Source organism: Rhipicephalus microplus, chromosome 1 (genome assembly GCF_043290135.1).
Source record: "Rhipicephalus microplus isolate Deutch F79 chromosome 1, USDA_Rmic, whole genome shotgun sequence".
Lineage (NCBI taxonomy): Eukaryota > Metazoa > Arthropoda > Arachnida > Ixodida > Ixodidae > Rhipicephalus > Rhipicephalus microplus.
Window position 1 is genome coordinate 7,361,507 of NC_134700.1, and position 20,077 is coordinate 7,381,583.

A 20,077-nucleotide genomic window follows, 5' to 3' on the forward strand; every position below is an offset into this window, starting at 1 on the left:
AATGGGTTTTCCTTGTTTGACGAAAGAAAGGTTGAAGTCCAGTCCACTTCCCTTCAATTCAGCCTCTAATCCTTGTTGGTACATCATGAATAATAAGGGTGACAGGGGGCACCCCTGCCTAAGCCCCCGTTTTACCTCTGCAGGCTTGGATACCTGTTTTTCTCTCTTTATGACTGCCTTGTTACCTTTATAGATATCCTTTAAAAGATTAGTGACTCCATCTTCCACACCTAGTGTCTACAGTATTCCCCACAAGTCCTCTTGAACTATGCTATTGTACGCTCCCTTGATATCCAAAAATGCTAGCCACAGGGGCCTGTGTCCCTTTTCTGCTATTTCGATGTCAGTGAGAACAGATTGTATTACAACCTCCTGTGATTCAGAAACCCATCCTGCAGTTCCCCCAGCACCCTCTCATCTTCTATCTATTCCTGAAGTCTTTCCTTTATAATTTGCATCGCCAGCTTGTAGACCCCTGCTGTCAATGTTATAGGACGGTAGTTGCTTATGTCAGCTTTGTCCCCATTTCTTTTATGAATCATGCTTATCATGCTGAGTTTGCATCCATCGGGGACTTCACCATCGATTATTATTTTGCCCACTGCCTCTCTCAAAGTCTGTTTGGGCTTCGGACCCAATGTCGTTATCAGCATAATTGGAATGCCATCTGGGCCTGTTGATGTACTACTTGGAACCCTCTTCTGAGCCCTTTCCCACTCTCGTGAAAATGGAGCCATTGCGCCACTTGATTCATCCTTGTTTATTGTGGTGCATAAATCACTTGTTTGTTGAAATTTTTCTGTCACCCTTGTTCTTATATATTCAATAGCTTCATCCCCTACTAGCCTAGCACCTTGAGCGGTACTAGTTATAAACCTCTGCTCTAGGCTCGTCTTATTTCTTTGGGAGTTTAGATAGTTCCAAAATTTCGCAGCTGCCTTTCTATCTTTTTTTATGTATTTCTGCCAGCCACTGAGCTCCCTTTCTTCTAATCTTTTCATTGATCAGAAGAGATGCTTCCATTCTAGAACTTAGAAAGATGTCCCATTTTCTTTCAACATCATCTGTCGGTTCAGCCCGCTGCTTAGCATGTCTGTGTTCCCTAGAGGCTTCCTGACGTTTTGATATGGCTCTCTTAACTTCCTCATCCCACCAACTTTTGGGTTTGTGTCTTCTTTTCCGGGGTAACTTGTCACGTGCCTTAGCAAGCTCTAGCTCAAACAGTCTACTTAGATTCGTGTATGTCCACACTGTTTTATTATCCTCAGTGATTACTTTCTCAATTTGTTTAGTAGCTATTTCTATTTGCCTTACTGAATAAAAATTTTCCTTTAGTTGCTCATCTAGTCTCCTTCCCACTTTCCCTGCTCTTTCAAAACTTAGCTTGATACGTTTGTGATCACTACCGAGACTTCTGGAGCCACCTTCATCTATGTGCATTCCCCTGAGCTTATCATACATCCTATATGACATCAGTGCGTAATCTATCGTCCACTGCAGCCTTCCTACCTCCCATGTTATTTGCCCTTCACACTTCTCGGTATTGTTGCAAATTATTAAATCATGCCTTTCACATATATCCATGATCATTTCGCCTGTTGGGTCGGTATACCAATCTATATCTTCTATATGTGCATTCACATCTCCTAGTATAATTAACTTGCACTCTCCTCCTAACTCCTCAATGTCCTCCTAACTCCTCAAAGTAAAAAAAATTAAGGCCCCTGTATTTTTCAAAGGTAGCGCAAACTCCCTTCCCCACACCGTTTCCTCCTTGCCCGCCACTCTCAGCTGCCATGAAGGAGCGACTCACACGGAGCGCGCCGCCGGACGGTTTCGTTTTGTCGTGCGGCGCGTTGAAGTAAGGCCCCTAGGGGCCTTACGTTGAAGTGCTAAAGATATCATAAAATATTGAAACCCTCATTGCACACTTTTAAGTAAAAGAACCCTCGTTTTTAATCGCAGGTATACACATAAGGCACATACACATAAGGCAGTGTAAGTAGAGACTCTAGAGGTGACAACAGTTGTCATCGTAGTGGTATCAACTCACAAAATGAGCCGCCCACTGGTTGAGAGGTCATCCTTTGGGACGTTCCTGGCTGGTTCCAGGAGGCAGCTGTAAGCATGAATTGTAAATACAGAGGCTAGAGGTGCGAACATTTGCCATCACAGTGCAGTTAACTCACAAAATGGGCGGCCCACTGGTTCAGGGTCGCGGTGTATTGACGTTGCTGTGTTGTCCGAGGAGGCAGCTGTAAGCATGAATTGCGTAAGTACACAGTCTAAAGGCGCGAACATTTGTCATCACAGCGCAGTCAACTCACAAAATAAACTGCCCACTGGTTCAGCGTCCGGGGCCCTCCCCACTGACGTTTCTGGCTCATCCAAGGATACAGCTGTAAGCAAGAGTTGAGCAAATACAGTGTAGGGGTGGGGATGTTTGCTGCCACAGTAAGACAGAATTGGATGCCGAATTAATCAGGTTCACAGGTCATAAAGATAAATGCAGCAACTACGCTATCTGCCAGCGATCCAAACACACTGTATTGTCATATAAACCCCAAAACATAATCGCATTCACAACACAAGAGAGGAATAGAAACTACAAAGGAGCCTCACCAGGAACCGTTTCATTCCCCCTTTTGCGGGGTGGCTTGCGCTCTTTCGGAAGAGGCCGATGTGCAAATATAGAAGGAACCGCATTTGGCTTGAGTTTCTTGATCCCAGTTTGTGCCAGAATTGCTGGCTCATACTGATCCATCTTGAAGTGTTTCTGAAAAATACCGACATTCTCTATCGCATTTTTGCAGTTTGGCTGATGTGATATTGCCGAAGCAAAATATTTTGCTTCTTATGTTAAAAATGCAAACAGCCACAAAAGCCAGATGATTTTCTTGCATTTAGTAGGTGCCTTTTTCTTTGTTAATCGAAAGTGTACAACTTCGCAAGTATGTTCGAAATTTGAACGAAAGTATCTATGCATTTCACAAATAAACAACTATACAACATTATATTTACCATACACTCTCTTATATTAGCTGTACACGCATGCACAAAATTCGGTCATGGAAGTGCACAAAACTGAGATAAATATGAAAGAATACAAACTGAGAACACAATAAACCACAATAAAACAATAAATGCCAAAATTTTGCCTACAGGTAATCAAAGTTCGAGCGAAAAAAAAGGAAAAACGATCAAAGATGTGGTTGATCTCTGGAGAAGCATAATTGCTTCCGCTGCAAATGGTTCCATTTAGAAAGCAAATCGCGAACGCATTCAACAGTAATTATGTTGTGGCCGTATTCGAATATTCGAGCAAGCTAAAAACGATCGAGCTGTCATCGTGGTTGAAATCTTGCGAGAAAGCGTCGACGGAAACTTGAAGCTGCTTTTGTTTAACATGAACCTGAACCAAGGATGAGCTTTATCTGAAAGCCTTCCGGAGGCATGTCTTCGCGAAGAAGTTCTGTAGTGAGTGCTTACCTCGCAAAGCCTCCCTCGGTGACAATCGAAGTTTTTCCTGCCGATGCGATGCAGCCATACCGCTCTCCGCTCCTCATTATTTTTTCCTCGTGGAACCACAAAAAGCTTGTCGCCTTTTGCAATGCTGCTGGAGCAGCCAACGGCACAGCAGGTCGGCATTGCGCTGCATCCGAGGCCGCCTTGCTAAACGCAACACACGTGGGAGCGAGATGCAGTGCGTTCACTCATGGCGTCGCTGCCCGGCGGAGCCGAACCTGACGAGGGGTCAAAAGGTTCATTGGTCACGTGTGGCGCCTGTTCAATAGGGTAGCAGAAACGTGCGCCGGATTGAAGAGAGACGTAGAGGGCGGGGAGTAAATTCTCCTCCGCTTTTTGTACAACGGTTTGCGCTACCTTTAAAAAATACTGGGGCCTTAAAAAAAATAGGGCTGTAGCGCCCTCCTTTCCTGGCTCAGCGGCTTACTTATTCGCCGACTCGCTCGCAGGCCTCGACCGTGACCGCAAGCACTGTCATCGCCTGGCATAACTCGTTGTCCAAATTCGTTGGCAGTCCATCTGTGAAAGGTTGGGCACCGCTACGGGCCGGCAAAGTGCAACATATTGCTGTGTACTTATATCGTGAACTCATGTTTTGAGCCGTGACAGTATCTCTGTGATTTTCATTTTGTGTTGGACCAGCTGAGCGGCCCAGAAGCGTCGCCTCTTAATATTAATAATTTTGGTTGCAGTACACCTTACTATGTAAATTAAATAAAAAATAGATAACTTAGTTGCCAATGAAGTGCACGAACAGTCTATATTTCAAAGATGAATTTTTTTTTTGTGCAACAATACAAGATATGTCATCGGATTAGGCCTCTAGCATCATACAAGCATTCACTGCACAGCACAGTCACATGTGGGTGGTACATAATACACTCAATACTAGAACTTAGAAATAAACATTATAAATGACATTTAGGAAGTTATGGATGTGCGTAACAGAAAATTACGACTATAATTTATGACAAGATACATCATGAACAAAAAATAATACACAGAAACGATTGCATGAATAAGTTATTGACCCAACTTTGGTAATAGTACATGGTAGGCTAAAAATGAAGCGCTGAATAGAAAGACGTTCAAAGATTGCGATTATGACGCTTCACAAGCATTACGCTAAAGGAAAAGTTCTGGATTGCTTACTGAATGTAACCATTCTGTAACATGCAGTAACTTGTGACATTAAATCTTTGTGAGTATTTAGAAGCTCTGAAATTTGCCAATATAAAAACTGAAGTTCATAATTTCTCTTGGTTTTTGGCATGATGAATACACAATGTCTAATGTGTTATTTAGGAGAATTGTTGCTTTAAGTAGATATAAACTTTTCAGAATCGGCTGTGTATTGAGAATTAATGAGCTCGGAGAGTTCATGAACGTGCTTTGCACGAATACTGTGAATACGATTTACGAAGAAATAGAAGGTTGCATGTTCGCGCTATGATAAAAGTGAAGAGCTTTTCTTTTGTATAATGAGTAATGGATTGTAATTGTTTTGGAATGTAACCCCCAAATGAGTGTGCAGTAATAAAGGTGAGAATGTATCAAGAAAAAGTAAAGCTGTCGTTTAATGTGTGTAGGCAATAAGTTCTGATATTTATTTGACGTACCTGTTGTTTGAGAGATGTGTGCTACGTGCTTATTTCATCAATGACTTTCCTGAAATCGAACCCTCCAAAATTTCTATTGTGTAACACGCTCGACTTCTTCACACCTAAATGTTATGGCATCATCCGATATCACCGATTTATTAAATTGGTGTGAAATACCATCGAATTGGTTTCACTAATATTCAATTGTAGACAATAAATATGTATATAGCAAATCTGATAAGTTATGTAACAAGGAGTTTACTAATGGTACGAGTGTAGCCAAGTCAGCAGTAGAATAGAACACGCTCGTATTATCTGCATAAAGAACTATATCTATGGTGGATGGAATGGAAACTATGTCATTAATGTAAAGAAGAAACAATGTGGGGCCTAGACTGCTGACACTAACTCATGAAACTTCTTAAGTTTATCAGTGGCTATGACCCATTTAAGTGTTACAGTTGTAGACTGCCCAAGAGACTGAACCGACGATTTGGGCACTGTACAGTACAAAGCCAAATGATCACTGAGGTCGCAACTAATAACACCAGTTGTAGTAACAGTGCCATCTAACGTTGTTAAACGTAATCAATGAAAGATTCACTAGAGGGTGTAAAACAAGTGGATAGATCAATAACATTATTGAATCCATTTGAGTTTATATTATTGGAAAACTGTGTGTCAGAGCGGTTTGCGGAAGGTTTATATTAAAGTCATCAAAAATCATGACTGGTATTTCTGATGAGGCAAAATGATGTAGTGAACAAAAAACTGCTTCTCACTTGTCATCAGTTGTTTCTGGAGTCCCAAAGGGCTCTGAATTAGGTCCGTTACTTTTCATTATCCATTTAAACGATTTACAGTTTAAATTAGGCCCTATTGAATTGGTAAATGACCAGAAAATTCTCAATAAATACTTAACAGCTGTTAGTAATTGGTGTGCTGATTGGAACATAAGCCTCAACACAACAAAGTGCCGCCAAATTACAATAATGGGCGAAAAGTGTCCGTTGCAATATACTCATCAAATTAACAATGTTGAATTAGAGGTTGTTAACGAGTTCGAGTATTTGGGTGTAACCATGACATCAAACCTCACCTGGAACAAACACATACAAAACATTACATTATCAGCACTGCGCAGACTTTGGCTTCTAAGACAACAACTTCAGCACTGTACAAGCAAAATGAAAACTGTTGCGTACACTACACTGGTCCGCCCCTTGCTCGAGTATGCAGACGTTGTTTGGGACCCACACTCAAAGACAGATTCAGCGATGCTCGAACGGGTACAAAAGAAAGTGCTGCGATTTATTCACAACGCATACAGCAGGTGAGTATCCGTGACAGAACTGCGCAGGCGTTCTGATCTACCAACACTAGAATCCCGCCTTAAAATGCATCGTCTTAAAATATTACACAGCATAGTCAATGGTTATTCAAAGCTTGACTTCAATACTTATCTTAAATTCAACATGTCACGGCCCACCTGGAACAAGCACAACAAAACAATCCTAATGCCTTTCACGAGAACAAACGCTCACCGTCTATCCTTTTTCCCGAGAACGATAGCAGATTGGAACACTTTGCCACGTGACGTTACTAACTTAACTAATCAAAATGCTTTTTCAACGACTATTCAAAATTGTGTATGATTGGAAGTGCTGGTTTTGTTCCCCTGTTCTATTGAACTAACGTATTTCACGCGTTATCTTGCTACCATGCCACCAACGCACACTGCTTTTTTTTTTCTTTTTTCACGTTTCCTGGTCAATGCGCATTGTGCACTTTGTGTGTTTTACATTAGACTAGCATTGGCGATTTTATTGTATATTCAAGTAGCTATTTGTAACAAGAAATACTACTGCTTTGTGAATCGTGGGCCATGCTACTGATTGCGCGTGCTTGTGTTTGTGTCGTGACAATCTGAAAGCTTACTGCATTATTGCTTTCCTGTGTACCACGGACCGTGTTACTGGTCGCGTGTAAACTTAGTGTTCAAAATCTGCACTGTACCACTCCTGCCCTGGCTGCCAAAAGGTGGCTGGTAGTATTGAATAAATAAATAAAAAATAAAAACACAGTATGTTATACTGATAGGAGACTACAATGCAAAAGAAGGGAAGAAACAGGCTGGAGACCAGGCGGTAAGAGATTATGGCATCGGTACTAGAAATGCCAGAGGGGAGCTACTAGTACAATTTGCAGAACGCAATAACTTACGGATTTCGATTACCTTCTACCAAAAACGAGGAAACCGCAAGTAGACATGGAGGAGCCCTAATGGCGAAAATAAAAACGAAATAAACTTTATAATGTGTGCACATCCAGGCATTGTGCAGGATGTGGAAGTGGTTGGCAAGGTACGATGCAGTGACCATAAATGGTATTGCCACATTCCATTTCCCAACTTTTCGTTATCGTCCCAAAACAAAACACCACACGATTCTCAGCGCAAACCGCGCCTGCAGTTTTCCAGAAGGTTCCGGACTGTAGTAGATCATTTCGATAAGATCACGCCCACTGTGCGAACGGTACAGATTGTTCTGGAACCTACGCCACCGCCAGCGATAACGCTAGAACATTCGACGGCAAGAGTATAAATGCCGACGCGCTTCGCCGCTTGTCAGTTGTTGATCGAAGGCCGACGCTGCGTTCGCCGCTATCAGTCCGAGACTGCTATCTGTGCAAGACTGCTGCTGTAATTAGGCTTTCCCTTTACCGGGCACAGGTTCGCCCAAATAAACAGTTAAATCCCAACACGAAGTTTTCTGTCTTCGGCCTCGTCACGACCCCGTGACATCTGGTGGAGGTGCTGCTTCGTTCATGTACCGGACGCCCCCGTCAAGCCGTGAACCCAGCCCCCTTCGCGGAGAAGACACCGACGCCAACCAAGAGCAGCGAACGAGCCGCCGACAGCAAGGTCTCCCACCGGAGTACGGCCTGCTACAAGACAAGGCGCGGAAGACCAAGACTATGACCTTGACGGCAGTGACAATGACAACCGGAGCGTCCCAGCCCGCGATCGTCATTCATTAACCCAGGGAACCACCAACGTTCCATGGCTCATCATTTGAAGACCCGGAAACCTGGCTAGAAACATACGACCGTGTGGCCGCCCTCAACCACTGGGACAATGAAGAAAAGCTCCGTCGTGTGTACTTCTACCTGGAAGACACCGCAAGGACCTGGATAGAGAATCGGGAGTCCACGCTCCGAACGTGGGATGTCTTCTGCGGCGCATTTCTTCATACGTTCGCAAGCGTCGCTCGCAAAGAGAGGGCCGCTGCTCTACTCGAGACCCGGGTTCAGCTACCAAACGAAAAGGTTGGAATTTTCACAGAGGAGATGACCCGCCTGTTCCGTCACGCTGACCCAGACATGCCTGAGGAAAAGAAAGTTCGTTTCCTCATGCGAGGGGTCAAACAGGAGCTCTTCGCGGGACTAATGAGGAACCCACCGAACACCGTCCAAGAATTTGTATCCGAGGCGACCACCATCGGAAAAACGCTAGACATGCGCACCAGACAGTATGACCGTCGCCTGACTCCAGAATGCGCTGCTGCTCAAGCCAGTGACTCCGACGACCTGCGTGAAACGATCCGAGCGATCGTGCGGGAAGAGCTGCGCAAACTGTTGCCTTCGACGCAGCCTCAAGTGGATTCAATCGCCGACATTGTGCGAGAAGAAGTCCGGCAATCGCTTCGAATTCCTGAAACACCGCCGCCCGAGCCAGAAACTATGAGCTACGCCGCTGCAGTGCGCCACAGCGCTCCTCCCCGTCCACGCCAAAACGCCGCCCCGCCACACTTCCGTCGCCAGACGCCACCGCCGCCACCACCCCAACCGACGTCCTACCGTTCCCCAGCGGGCCAGCGCAGTGCACCGAGAAAAACGGACGTTTGGCGTGCACCTGACAACCGCCCGCTCTGCTACCACTGCGGCGAGGCCGGGCACACATACCGCCGTTGCCAGTACCGACACATGGGACTGCGTGGCTTCGCCGTCAATGCACCACGTCCGCAGCCAGGAGATCGGCCACGTGACATCGCCGACTACCTGGCAGGAACTCAATGGACACCACGAAGTCCTTCCCGTTCGCCGTCGCCCAGCCGCCGCATGTCACCACACCCCCGGCAGTACTCTGGCCCAACGCGGGGCCGGTCTCCTAGCCCGTATCCGGGAAACTAAGGGCAGCAACTGATGGAGGTGCGGTTGCTGTGCGACGAACTACCGAAGATCCTCCGACGACGACGCCGACGCGACGGAGCTTTTTGAACACAACCCCAACCAGGAAAAGCCCTGAAGGCAAAAGCTCACTTACCGAAGGTGGCCGGACGACGCAACATGAAAGCAGCGGAACAAGCCGACGCAGCCGTGACCCGACGCCACGCCCTAACTGTAATGCGAGACGGCGAACTAGCGACCTCGACGTTCTTATCGACGGCCACAGTGTGACCGCTCTCGTCGATACTGGAGCCGACTATTCTGTCATCAGTGGGTCGTTCGCCGCGAAGTTAAAGAAAGTTAGGACAGTTTGGAAAGGCCCTGAAATCCGCACAGCCGGAGGTCATCTCGTAACGCCTGCAGGAATCTGCACAGCGAGAGTCACCATTAACGGCCGTATTTATCCTACAGACTTCGTAGTCCTACAGCGTTGCTCGAGAGATGTCATCCTTGGCATGGACTTCTTATGCCTCCATGGGGCTGTCATCAACCTAAAAACAAGGTCGATAACGTTATCCACAGAAGAAGCACTACCGCCGCGCACGCCGTCAGGACACCATGCCTTGAATGTGCTGGAAGAACAAGTCACCATTCCGCCTCGCTCAAGCGTCATTATTTCAGTCGGCGCTCCTAAATCACCTGACTTGGAAGGCGTCGTTGAAGGCAGTCAGCATCTGTTGGTCACCCGAAATATTTGCGTCGCAAGAGGAATTGCAGAGCTGCGGGGAGGCAAAGCAACGGTTATGCTCACGAATTTCAGCAATGAGTACAAACATGTGAACAAAGGAACAACGGTCGCATACATCGAAGAAATTGTCGAAGCCACCAGTGCTTTCGCCCTCGCCGATTCTGCGGAACCTGCTCAGAGGAACCAAGCCCCTCCCATAGCTTTCGACGTCAATACCAGACTTCCGAACGATAAGCAAGAACAGCTCAAGGCCCTGCTCCTGCAATACGAAGATTGCTTTTCGTCGTCATCGAAAATTCGGCAGACCCCAATCACGAAACATCGAATCATAACCGAAGAAAATGCCAGACCACTCCGTCAGAGTCCGTACAGGGTTTCGACGCGAGAACGTGAGGCAATGAAGAGACAAGTAGATGAAATGCTGCGAGATGACATTATCCAGCCGTCCAAGAGTCCGTGGGCATCCCCCGTGGTGTTAGTGAAGAAAAAGGATGGGACCCTACGTTTCTGCGTCGATTATCGCCACCTGAACAAAATCACAAGAAAGGATGTGTATCCTCTCCCACGAATAGACGACGCCCTTGATCGGCTCCACAACGCCAAGTACTTCTCGTCAATGGACCTCAAGACTGGCTATTGGCAAATCGAAGTCGACGAACGAGACCGAGAGAAGACGGCGTTTATAACACCGGACGGCCTCTTCGAGTTTAAGGTGATGCCCTTCGGCCTTTGCTCAGCGCCTGCAACTTTTCAACGCGTTATGGATACAGTACTGGCAGGATTGAAGTGGCAGACTTGCCTTGTTTACTTGGACGACGTCGTCGTGTTTTCCTCGAGTTTCGACGAGCATCTTCGGAGCCTTGAAGCTGTCCTTCAAGCCATCAAGACGTCCGGACTCACACTGAAGCCAGAAAAGTGCAGATTTGCGTATGAGGACTCCTTGTTTCTGGGGCACGTTATCAGCAAGTCTGGAGTTCGTCCCGATCCACAGAAAACAGCCGCCATCGCCGATTTCCCGCCGCCCACTGACAAGAAGGCCGTGCGCCGATTTCTGGGCCTGTGCGCCTATTATAGGCGGTTCGTGAAAAACTTCGCCCGCATCGCCGATCCTCTCACTAACCTTACCAAGGCCGACTCGGAGTTCAAGTGGGAAACCCCACAGGAACACGCTTTCCAGGAGCTTAAACATCGCCTCCAGACGCCTCCGTTACTTGCCCATTTCGATGAATTCCCCAAGACAGAAATACATACTGACGCAAGCAGCGTAGGTCTTGGCGCCGTTCTTGTGCAGAAGGCCGACGGACTTGAAAGGGTTATTAGTTACGCCAGCCGATCGCTATCCAAAGCAGAAGCAAATTATTCCACAACAGAAAAGGAGTGCCTCGCCATCATCTGGGCTACGTCGAAATTTCGCCCCTACCTCTACGGCAGGCCCTTCAAAGTTGTGAGCGACCACCACGCCTTGTGTTGGCTAGCCGCCTTGAAGGACCCTTCAGGTCGCCTCGCACGATGGAGCCTGAGACTTCAAGAATATGACATTACTGTCATTTACAAGTCCGGCAAAAAACACTCCGACGCTGACTGTCTCTCTCGTGCGCCTGTCGACCAACCGCTACCCGACGACTCGGATGACGACTACTTCTTGGGAACGATAACTACCGACGACTTCGCTGAACGACAGCGGGCCGACCCGTAACTTAAAGCCCTAATAGAATACCTCGAAGGCAGGACCGCCGAATTCCCGAAGGTATTCAAGCGCACACTTGCGTCGTTCTTTCTACGAAACGGTCTTCTACAAAAGAAAAACTTTTCACCGCTTCGAGCTAAGTACCTCCTTGTGGGGCCTTCAGCTCTGCGACCAGAACTCCTGCAGGCCCTGCACGACGATCCGACGGCAGGGCACCTCGGTGTTTCCCGCACGCTCGCGAGGATACAAGAAAGGTACTACTGGCCACGTCTTACCACCGACGTCACTCGTTATGTGAGGACATGCCGGGACTGTCAGCGACGCAAGACACCGCCGACAAGGCCAGCGGGACTTCTGCAGCCAATTGATTCACCTTGCCGACCTTTCCAGCAGATTGGTATGGACCTACTGGGGCCGTTCCCGACGTCGGCTTTCGGAAACAAGTGGATCGTGGTAGCTACCGACTACCTCACCCGCTACGCCGAGACAAAAGCCCTGCCAAAAGGCAGTGCATCTGAGGTAGCTAAGTTTTTCGTCGAAAATATCGTCCTACGTCACGGCGCCCCGGAGGTCCTTATCACCGACAGAGGAACGGCATTCACTGCCGACTTAACTCAAGCGATCTTGGCATACAGCCAAACAAACCACCGCCGGACGACAGCGTACCACCCACAGACCAACGGCCTCACCGAGCGGCTTAACAAGACGATCGCCGACATGCTGTCAATGTACGTCGATGTCGAACACAAGACGTGGGACACCATTCTTCCGTATGTGACCTTCGCATACAACACGGCGGTGCAGGAGACGACGCAGATATCTCCATACAAATTGGTCTACGGAAGGAGCCCGGCAACGACGCTCGATGCCATGTTACCCAACGTCACCGACGAAGAAAACCTCGATGTGAGCGAGTACCTTCAACGCGCCGAAGAAGCCCGACAACTTGCGCGTCTTCGTATCAAGAATCAACAGACGACCGACAGCCACCGTTACAACCTTCGACGACGCTTCGTGGAATACCAGCCCGGTGAACGTGTTTGGGTGTGGACGCCGATACGCCGACGTGGACCAAGTGAAAAGCTTCTGCGACGGTACTTTGGACCGTACAAGGTGGTTCGACGTCTCGGCCCACTTGATTACGAGGTTGTCCCCGACGGCATCACGAACTCTCAACGACGCCGATCGCGACCTGAAGTCGTGCATGTCGCGCGCCTCAAGCTGTTTCATGGACGTTAACAAACTGAAACAGTGTTTTTTTGTATTATTGTTGTATTGTAATTTATTCATTGTACTTTCTTGCATTATTATTGTACCTTCTTTTTTCAGAGGGGGGCAATGCCACATTCCATTTCCCAACTTTTCGTTATCGTCCCAAAACACCACACGATTCTCAGCGCAAACCGCGCCTGCAGTTTTCCAGAAGGTTCCGGACTGTAGTAGATCATTTCGATAAGATCACGCCCACTGTGCGAACGGTACAGATTGTTCTGGAACCTACGCCACCGCCAGCGATAACGCTAGAACATTCGACGGCAAGAGTATAAATGCCGACGCGCTTCGCCGCTTGTCAGTTGTTGATCGAAGGCCGACACTGCGTTCGCCGCTATCAGTCCGAGACTGCTATCCGTGCAAGACTGCTGCTGTAATTAGACTTTCCCATTACCGGGCACAGGTTCGCCCAAATAAACAGTTAAATCCCAACACGAAGTTTTCTGTCTTCGGCCTCGTCACGACCCCGTGACAGTATGGTCCTGCATTCGCCAAGACTTGAAGAAGGAACGACAGAAACTGGTACGCAAGAAGCCAATCAATGAGCTAGAACTGAGAGAGAAAGTACAGAAACTCAGAGTCTCGCTTCAGAACAGGTACTCGGCTCTTATCGAGGAAAACAGTCTTAGCGTTGACGCAATGAATGATAATCTGACGAGTATCATTATGGAGTGTTCAGTGGAAGTTGGAGGTACTGTAGTTAGACGTGACACTGGCAAGCTGTCCCAGGAAACAAAAAATCTCATTAAAAAGCTTCAAAGCATGAAAGCCTCAAATACAACAGACAAAATAGAGTTTGTAGAGCTTTCGAAAATGATTAATAAGCAAAAGGTATCTGTTGTAAGAAGATATAACATGTAGATAATTGAACATGCTCTGAAGAAGGGAGAAAGCGTCAAAGCAATGAAGAGAAAACTTGCGATAGGCAAAAGCCAGATGTTTGCCCTAAGGGACAAGGAAGGCAAAGTAATTACCACTATGGTTAGGATAGTAAAATTAGCCGAAGAGTTTTCCAGAGATCTGTACAGTAGCCAGCACATCCACGACATAATATAAGAACTAGCAGTAACATAGATGACACCCCACCATTAATGATAGAAGAAGTCAGAAAAGCCTTGGAGAGCATGCAAAGAGGCAAAGCTGCTGGTGAGGATCAAGTAACATCAGATCTGCTGAAAGATGGAGGACAGATTGTGTTAGAAAAACCAGCGACCCTGTTTACGAGGTGTCTCCTGACGAAATGAGTACCAGAATCTTGGAAGAATGTTAACATCATCCTAATACATAAGAAAGTAGATGACAAGGACTTGTGTAGAATTACAGGCCGATCAGCTTGCTCTCTGTAGTATACAAGCTATTTACAAAAGTAGTTGCTAACAGAATGGAGACAACATTAGAATTCAATCAACCAAAGGAACGAGCAGGATTTCATACAGGCTACTCAACAAGTGACCACATTCATACTATCAATCAGGTAATAGAGAAATGCTCAGAATATAGCCAACCACTATACATAGCCTTCATATATTGTGAAAAGGCATTTGATTCAGTAGAAATATCCGCCGTCATGCAGACACTGCGGAATCGGGGCGTTGACGAAGCGTAAGTAAACATCCTGGAAGAAATCTACAGGGGATCAACTGCTATCATTGTGCTTCATAAAGAAAGCAACAGAATACCAATCAAGAAGGGTGTAAGGCAGGGGGACACAATCTCCCCAATGCTATTTACCGCGTGCTTACAGGAGGTTTTCAGAAGCCTAGAATGGGAACAGTTAGGGATAAGAGTTAATGGAGAGTACCTTAGTAACCTGCGCTTCGCCGATGACATTGCATTGCTGAGTAACTCAGGGGACGAATTGCAACTCATGATTACGGAGTTAGACAAGGAGAGCAGAAAGGTGGGTTTTAAAATGAATCTGCAGAAAACGAAAGTAATGTACAACAACCTCGGAAAAGAGCAGCGCTTCGAGATAGGTAATAGTGCACTTGAAGTTGTAAAAGACTATGTCTACTTAGGGCAGGTAATAACCGCGGAGCCGTACCACGGGACTGAAGTAACTAGAAGAATAAGAGTGGGGTAGATGACAGGTAGAGTGCCACTATCCTTCATCCTTCAAGAGGAAGGTATATACAGCTGCATCTTGCCAGTACTTTGCTACGGAGCAGAAACCTGAAGACCTAAAAGAGGGTTCAGCTTAAATTGAGGAGGACGCAGTGAGCAATGGAAAGGAAAATGATAGGTGTAATCTTAAGAGACAAGAAGAGAGCAGAGTGGAATAGGGAACAAACCGGGGTCAAGGATATCATAGTTGAAATCAAGAAGAGGACATGGGCTGGGCATGTAGCACGTAGAGAGGATAACTGCTGGTCATTAAGGGTAAGTAACTGTATCCCTAGAGAAGGCAAGCGGTTTAGGGGAATACGAAAGGTTAGGTGGGCAGATGCGGTTAAGAAGTTTCCAGTTACTAAAGGAGTTTGCGGGTAAAAGCAAGCACAGGACCGAGTTGACTGGCGGAACATGGGAGAGGCCTTTGTCCTGCAGTGGACGTGGTCAGGCTGATGATGATGATGATGATGATAACACTTTTATTTCAAACAATCATGAATTACCAACTCACCCAATCAACCATTTTCACAAATTACTGCATATTTGAAATAAGCATAGAAAACTATACATGCAGCAAAAATTTCAGTGCCCTTGGCTATAGATAAACGACACTTTTTTTATCTCATCTTTTCTTGAAATGTATACAAGCCCCTGGAAAAAATGACCTTTCTTTTGCTGAAACAAAGTATCTGGACACGAGTTATCTTGAAATGTTTTTAGAAACACAGACAACAGAAGATGAGAACCTGTGCACTTTTTGTCTTGTGGTGTTCTCTTGTGTGTGTTTATAGTGCAGTTAGAACCATTTCCAGGTAAGGCAACTAGCCCAACTTGGTGTTCTGCTAATGCTATACATGAGTTGATTCCATCTGTTTTACTTTTTTTTCGTTTGCACAGCCCCTATTCGTGTCGTATTTGTTTGCATTCTTGCATTATGGAACTGTTCTTGGTGTGTGATAGTATGCCACGTGCGTCCATTGAGTTTTATGCATTATTGATGTTCTATATTGTTTTGCAGTGAGCGGGTGCTCTGGCTTTGTGGATGGAAGCAAAGGCACGATGGTCTACAAGGCAATGTCTTCAACCGCAGGTGGGTATGGGTATTTCAGGCTCTGTTTGTAAAGCTTTCGGAAGGACTAAGATTAGCTGACCTTGATATGTCAAAGCTGACAGTAACTTGCAAGTTTGGCATAACTGATTTAGGATGTTTAGTGTCGTCTATAGTTCAACCTCTCTGTTTCAACTTCCTAGCTAGCTCAGATGATAGAAAAGCCACCAGAGAAACATCTCAGGTTTAGTTGCTCGGACAAGGATCACCATGAATATCTTCGCAGGATACTGGATTTCTTAGTAGCTTTTTTGCTGCAGTCGGGTGGTTGGCAATCTTGAACTGCCCATACATCTTCGCTTGAGCCTGACATCATGAGTGCATGTTCAGTTGCTGTAAAATGTGGCAAGGTGTAACTTACTAGGCACGTGTGCTGAACAGGAGGCTCTGAGAATCCTAGTTTGAGGGCTGATGCGATCACAAAGGGAAATGTAACACCCAACCTTTGAGAATTTCGGGAGGCTATCTCTCATTTCTGTCAAGACCTGTGGTGTGACATTGCGGAGGACCTAGAAATAGCTGCTCATCAAGTTCTGGCCAATCGGTGGCAGCTGAAATAGACAGTTTGGGGATTTTGTTTCATCATTCTCCAAAGCTTCCCCAACAATGACAAGCCTAGTTGTGTGCATTGTACTGCAGGTGAATAACTTTGCTGGCCATTAGGTTGGGAAGACAATGACTGGGGGGTCATTTTGTGGCCTCTCCCCTGTGCTGCGGTGAGAGCCAAAGTTACCTGTAAGGGAATTTCACCTCCTCTTCCAGCTAGCGATGTGTGGCTGATCCTTGTTTAGAAATAAAGGTATCATAGGGATTGAACCAGCAGTGGGTGATTTTAAAGCACACTAATCGAAGACACCCCCCCCCCCTTGCCCCTGGCTTCACCTAGTATGTAACCCCTGGCTGAACCTCCCAGCAAAAATCAGCGCTCACATTTTGTGCCTCTCGACATCGTCATCCGTCTCTCTCTTTCTTGTCTGGTTTCCAGTTTCTCTTTCACCTGCATCTAGTTTTCATGGTGCACTGTGACTATCCTACCTGTTTTTTTTTTGCTACAGAGCCATTTTGCTTAGCATGTTTTTATTTAGTCCACTGCTGGATGAAGGCGTCTTTACCTTTCCCTGTTCTGGGCCGATGGGAGGTCATTCTATTTTATTTCTGCAAACTCTTTAATTCCTTCACTCCATTTAGCTCTTTGCCTTCCTTGCCTGCATTGCTCTTACTTAGTACGTGCCCAGCCCAACTCCACTTCTTTCACTTGGTGTTAGCTAGGATCCCTGACTGGGCCTGTAATACCCATGCTGCAGTCCATTGATCTCTTAATGTTGCTCCTTACATGTTATGTTCCATTTATTCATTCATTTTCATTCATTTTTATTTCCTTAAGGACCCCACTGGGGGGTATTACATAAGGGGTGGATACACAGGAAAAGAGAACATTTGAACGCGTTAGTTTTCGCAGCACAGGTGATTTGTAACATTTGTCGCAAAGGGTGATGGGCAGGTGGTTGAAGCAATAGAGCAGGAAAGGTCGTTCCAATCCTTGAAGGCGCGAGGAAAAAAAGAAGCGGAAAAAGTGGCAGTTCTGTTGCGATAACGGGACACTTGAAGTGGATGGCTTGTGCGGTGGGAAATGCATGTCGGGGAGAGGTTGTAAGGAGCTGCATTGAGAGAAGAATGAAAAAATTTATGAAAGAGAGAAAGGGTGGCGATACGGCGGCGAACAGAGAGGGGTGATAAACCGGATTGTGCTTTCAAAAATGAAATGCTGATGTCGTATGAGTACTGGGAGTGAATGAACTGAACGGCGCGAATTTGGACTGATTCGAGGTCGTTAATGAGGTATGTTGGGGGTGGGTTCCATATGGGGGAGGCATATTTGAGTTTCGATCTGATGAGGGACTGATATGCCAGCAACTTCACATGTTTTGGTGCATGACGTAGTTGACGCTTCAAGAAGCCCAGAGTTTTATTTGCCGATGAAATGACGTTAGTAATATGCGCATTCCAAGTGAGATCGCAATACAATGTGACACCTAGATACTTGTAGGATGGTTGTGATTGTACAGGGACGTTGGTGATATGATATGAAAAAATGAAAGGATTCTTACGGCGGGTAAACGTAACAAGTTTGAATTTGTTAAAGTTAAGAGACAAAAGCCAATTATCGTACCATTTTTAATGTGGTTAAGATCGTTCTGGAGAAGATTTTGGTCGTGAGAGTTAGTAACTGTCCAATAGATTACACAGTCATCTGCAAACATGTGGATTTTGCAGGATACGCTGAGGGGTAAGTCGTTGATGTATATCAGAAACAGGAGGGGGCCAAGAACTGAACCTTGAGGTACACCTGATGTTACTTTGAGGGAAGCAGAAGATTTATTATTGACATGCACAAACTGAGAACGGTCAGCTAGATATGCTTTGATCCAATTTAGTACACTTGGGTCTAAGTTTAACTGGGATAGTTTTAGCATTAGTCTTTGGTGGGGTACTGTGTCGAATGCCTTTGCGTAATCTAGAAAGATTGCGTCAGTTTTTTAAGTTGTTGTCAAGGTTAGCATGCAGATCGTGAAGAAATATTGCTAGTTGTGTTTTGCAGGAGAATCCTTTCCTAAAACCATGCTGGCTGGGGTGAAAAAAGTTGTTGGAATCTAGAAAGTTTACAATCTGAGAGTAGACGGCATGTTCCATGATTTTGCATGGGATGCTTGTTAAAGAAATGGGACGATAGTTCAATGGACAGTCCTTATCACCTGATTTGTAGATGGGAACGACCTTACCCATGTTCCAGTCATCTGGAAGAATGCCTGAGGAGAGCGACTGCGCATACATCAAGCACAGAAATGGGGCGATGGTGTCATGGATATTTTTTAACACTTTTGAGTTAATATCGTCGACGCCACCTGATGAGGACAGTTTCAAGTTTTGAATAATACTTGAAATACCACCTGCGCAAAAAACAATTGAACACATAGAGGATGTCAACAGCACCGGGGCAGGAGAGGAAGGTACGCTAGATTCGTTAGTAAATACAGATGAACATGCACTGTTAAAAGCATCAGCACATTTATCATCTGAGAGCATGTGACCACAATCATTATTAAGGTGGATGGTGCTGGTAGACCGAGGGTTCACGATCTGCCAGAATTTACGTGCGTTTATCGGTTAGCATGCCTGGTGAATCCTGGTTCAAAAACGTATATTTTGCGATACTAATAGCGCTAGTATATTCTTTTTCGGCTGCGTTGTATTTCGCCCAAGCTTCAGGCGTCTCTTTTGCTTTTGCTGCGCGAAAAAAGCGCTTTTTTTATTCGCTAGTCTCTTTAGTTTGTTTGTAAACCAGGGTTTCTGCGGCGTGCTACGGAATGATGTTGTGGGGATAAATTTGCTAATTAATTTATTCATCCTATTTTTAAAAACTTCCCAATTATCGCTCACAGATCGGGACTGAAAGCTATGTTCAAAGTCTGGAATAAAGTTTTCAAGTTCTTTGTTTTTGGCCTCCTAATTACCTTCATCGTATAAGGTAATTGTTTTCTTGAGTTTGTCGTGCCGTTCAAGAGGGAAGGAAAAATCTGCATGTATTACTTTGTGGTCACTAATTTCGGGTAGGTATGAAATGGACGATAAAGAATCTGGGCGGTCGGTTAGTATTAAATCTGGGATGTTAGCACAGCCGCCTGATATGCGCGTGGGCTCTGACACAAGTTGAGATAAGTTAAAAGTCAAACAAACGTCTATAAAATCTTTCCTTTCGACATCATATGCGACGACGGTGGAGGGTTATGCCAATCGACTTGTGGAAATTAAAGTCCTCGAAAAGTAAAATGTGAGCGTTAGGGTAGGTGGTCGTCAGTGTG

At 45.8% G+C, this 20,077-nt stretch overlaps 2 protein-coding genes across 11 annotated transcripts in view; one reads left to right on the forward strand and one right to left on the reverse strand.

The window, feature by feature from the left end:
* Positions 1-20,077, forward strand: part of mio (GATOR complex protein mio) — a 768,187-nt gene that overhangs the window by 424,179 nt on the left and 323,931 nt on the right. For all 9 annotated transcript variants that reach the window (XM_075896295.1, XM_075895366.1, XM_075865082.1 and 6 more), the window contains one exon: positions 16,128-16,199. In XM_075896295.1, the coding sequence (XP_075752410.1) occupies positions 16,128-16,199 (72 nt within the window). The remainder of the gene's footprint in view (positions 1-16,127; positions 16,200-20,077) is intronic.
* On the reverse strand, positions 1,138-4,107 carry LOC119178198 (uncharacterized). 2 transcript variants are annotated; one of them, XM_075867404.1, is made up of 3 exons: positions 3,490-4,107; positions 2,623-2,776; positions 1,138-2,399 (listed from the first exon to the last, which is right to left on the reverse strand). In XM_075867404.1, exons 1-3 carry the CDS (start codon positions 3,646-3,648, stop codon positions 2,308-2,310), a joined length of 405 nt encoding a protein of 134 aa, XP_075723519.1. In that variant the 5' UTR covers positions 3,649-4,107; the 3' UTR covers positions 1,138-2,307. The 2 variants fall into 2 exon arrangements, 1 of the variants encoding a protein (XP_075723519.1); XR_012884418.1 differs by lacking the exon at positions 2,623-2,776.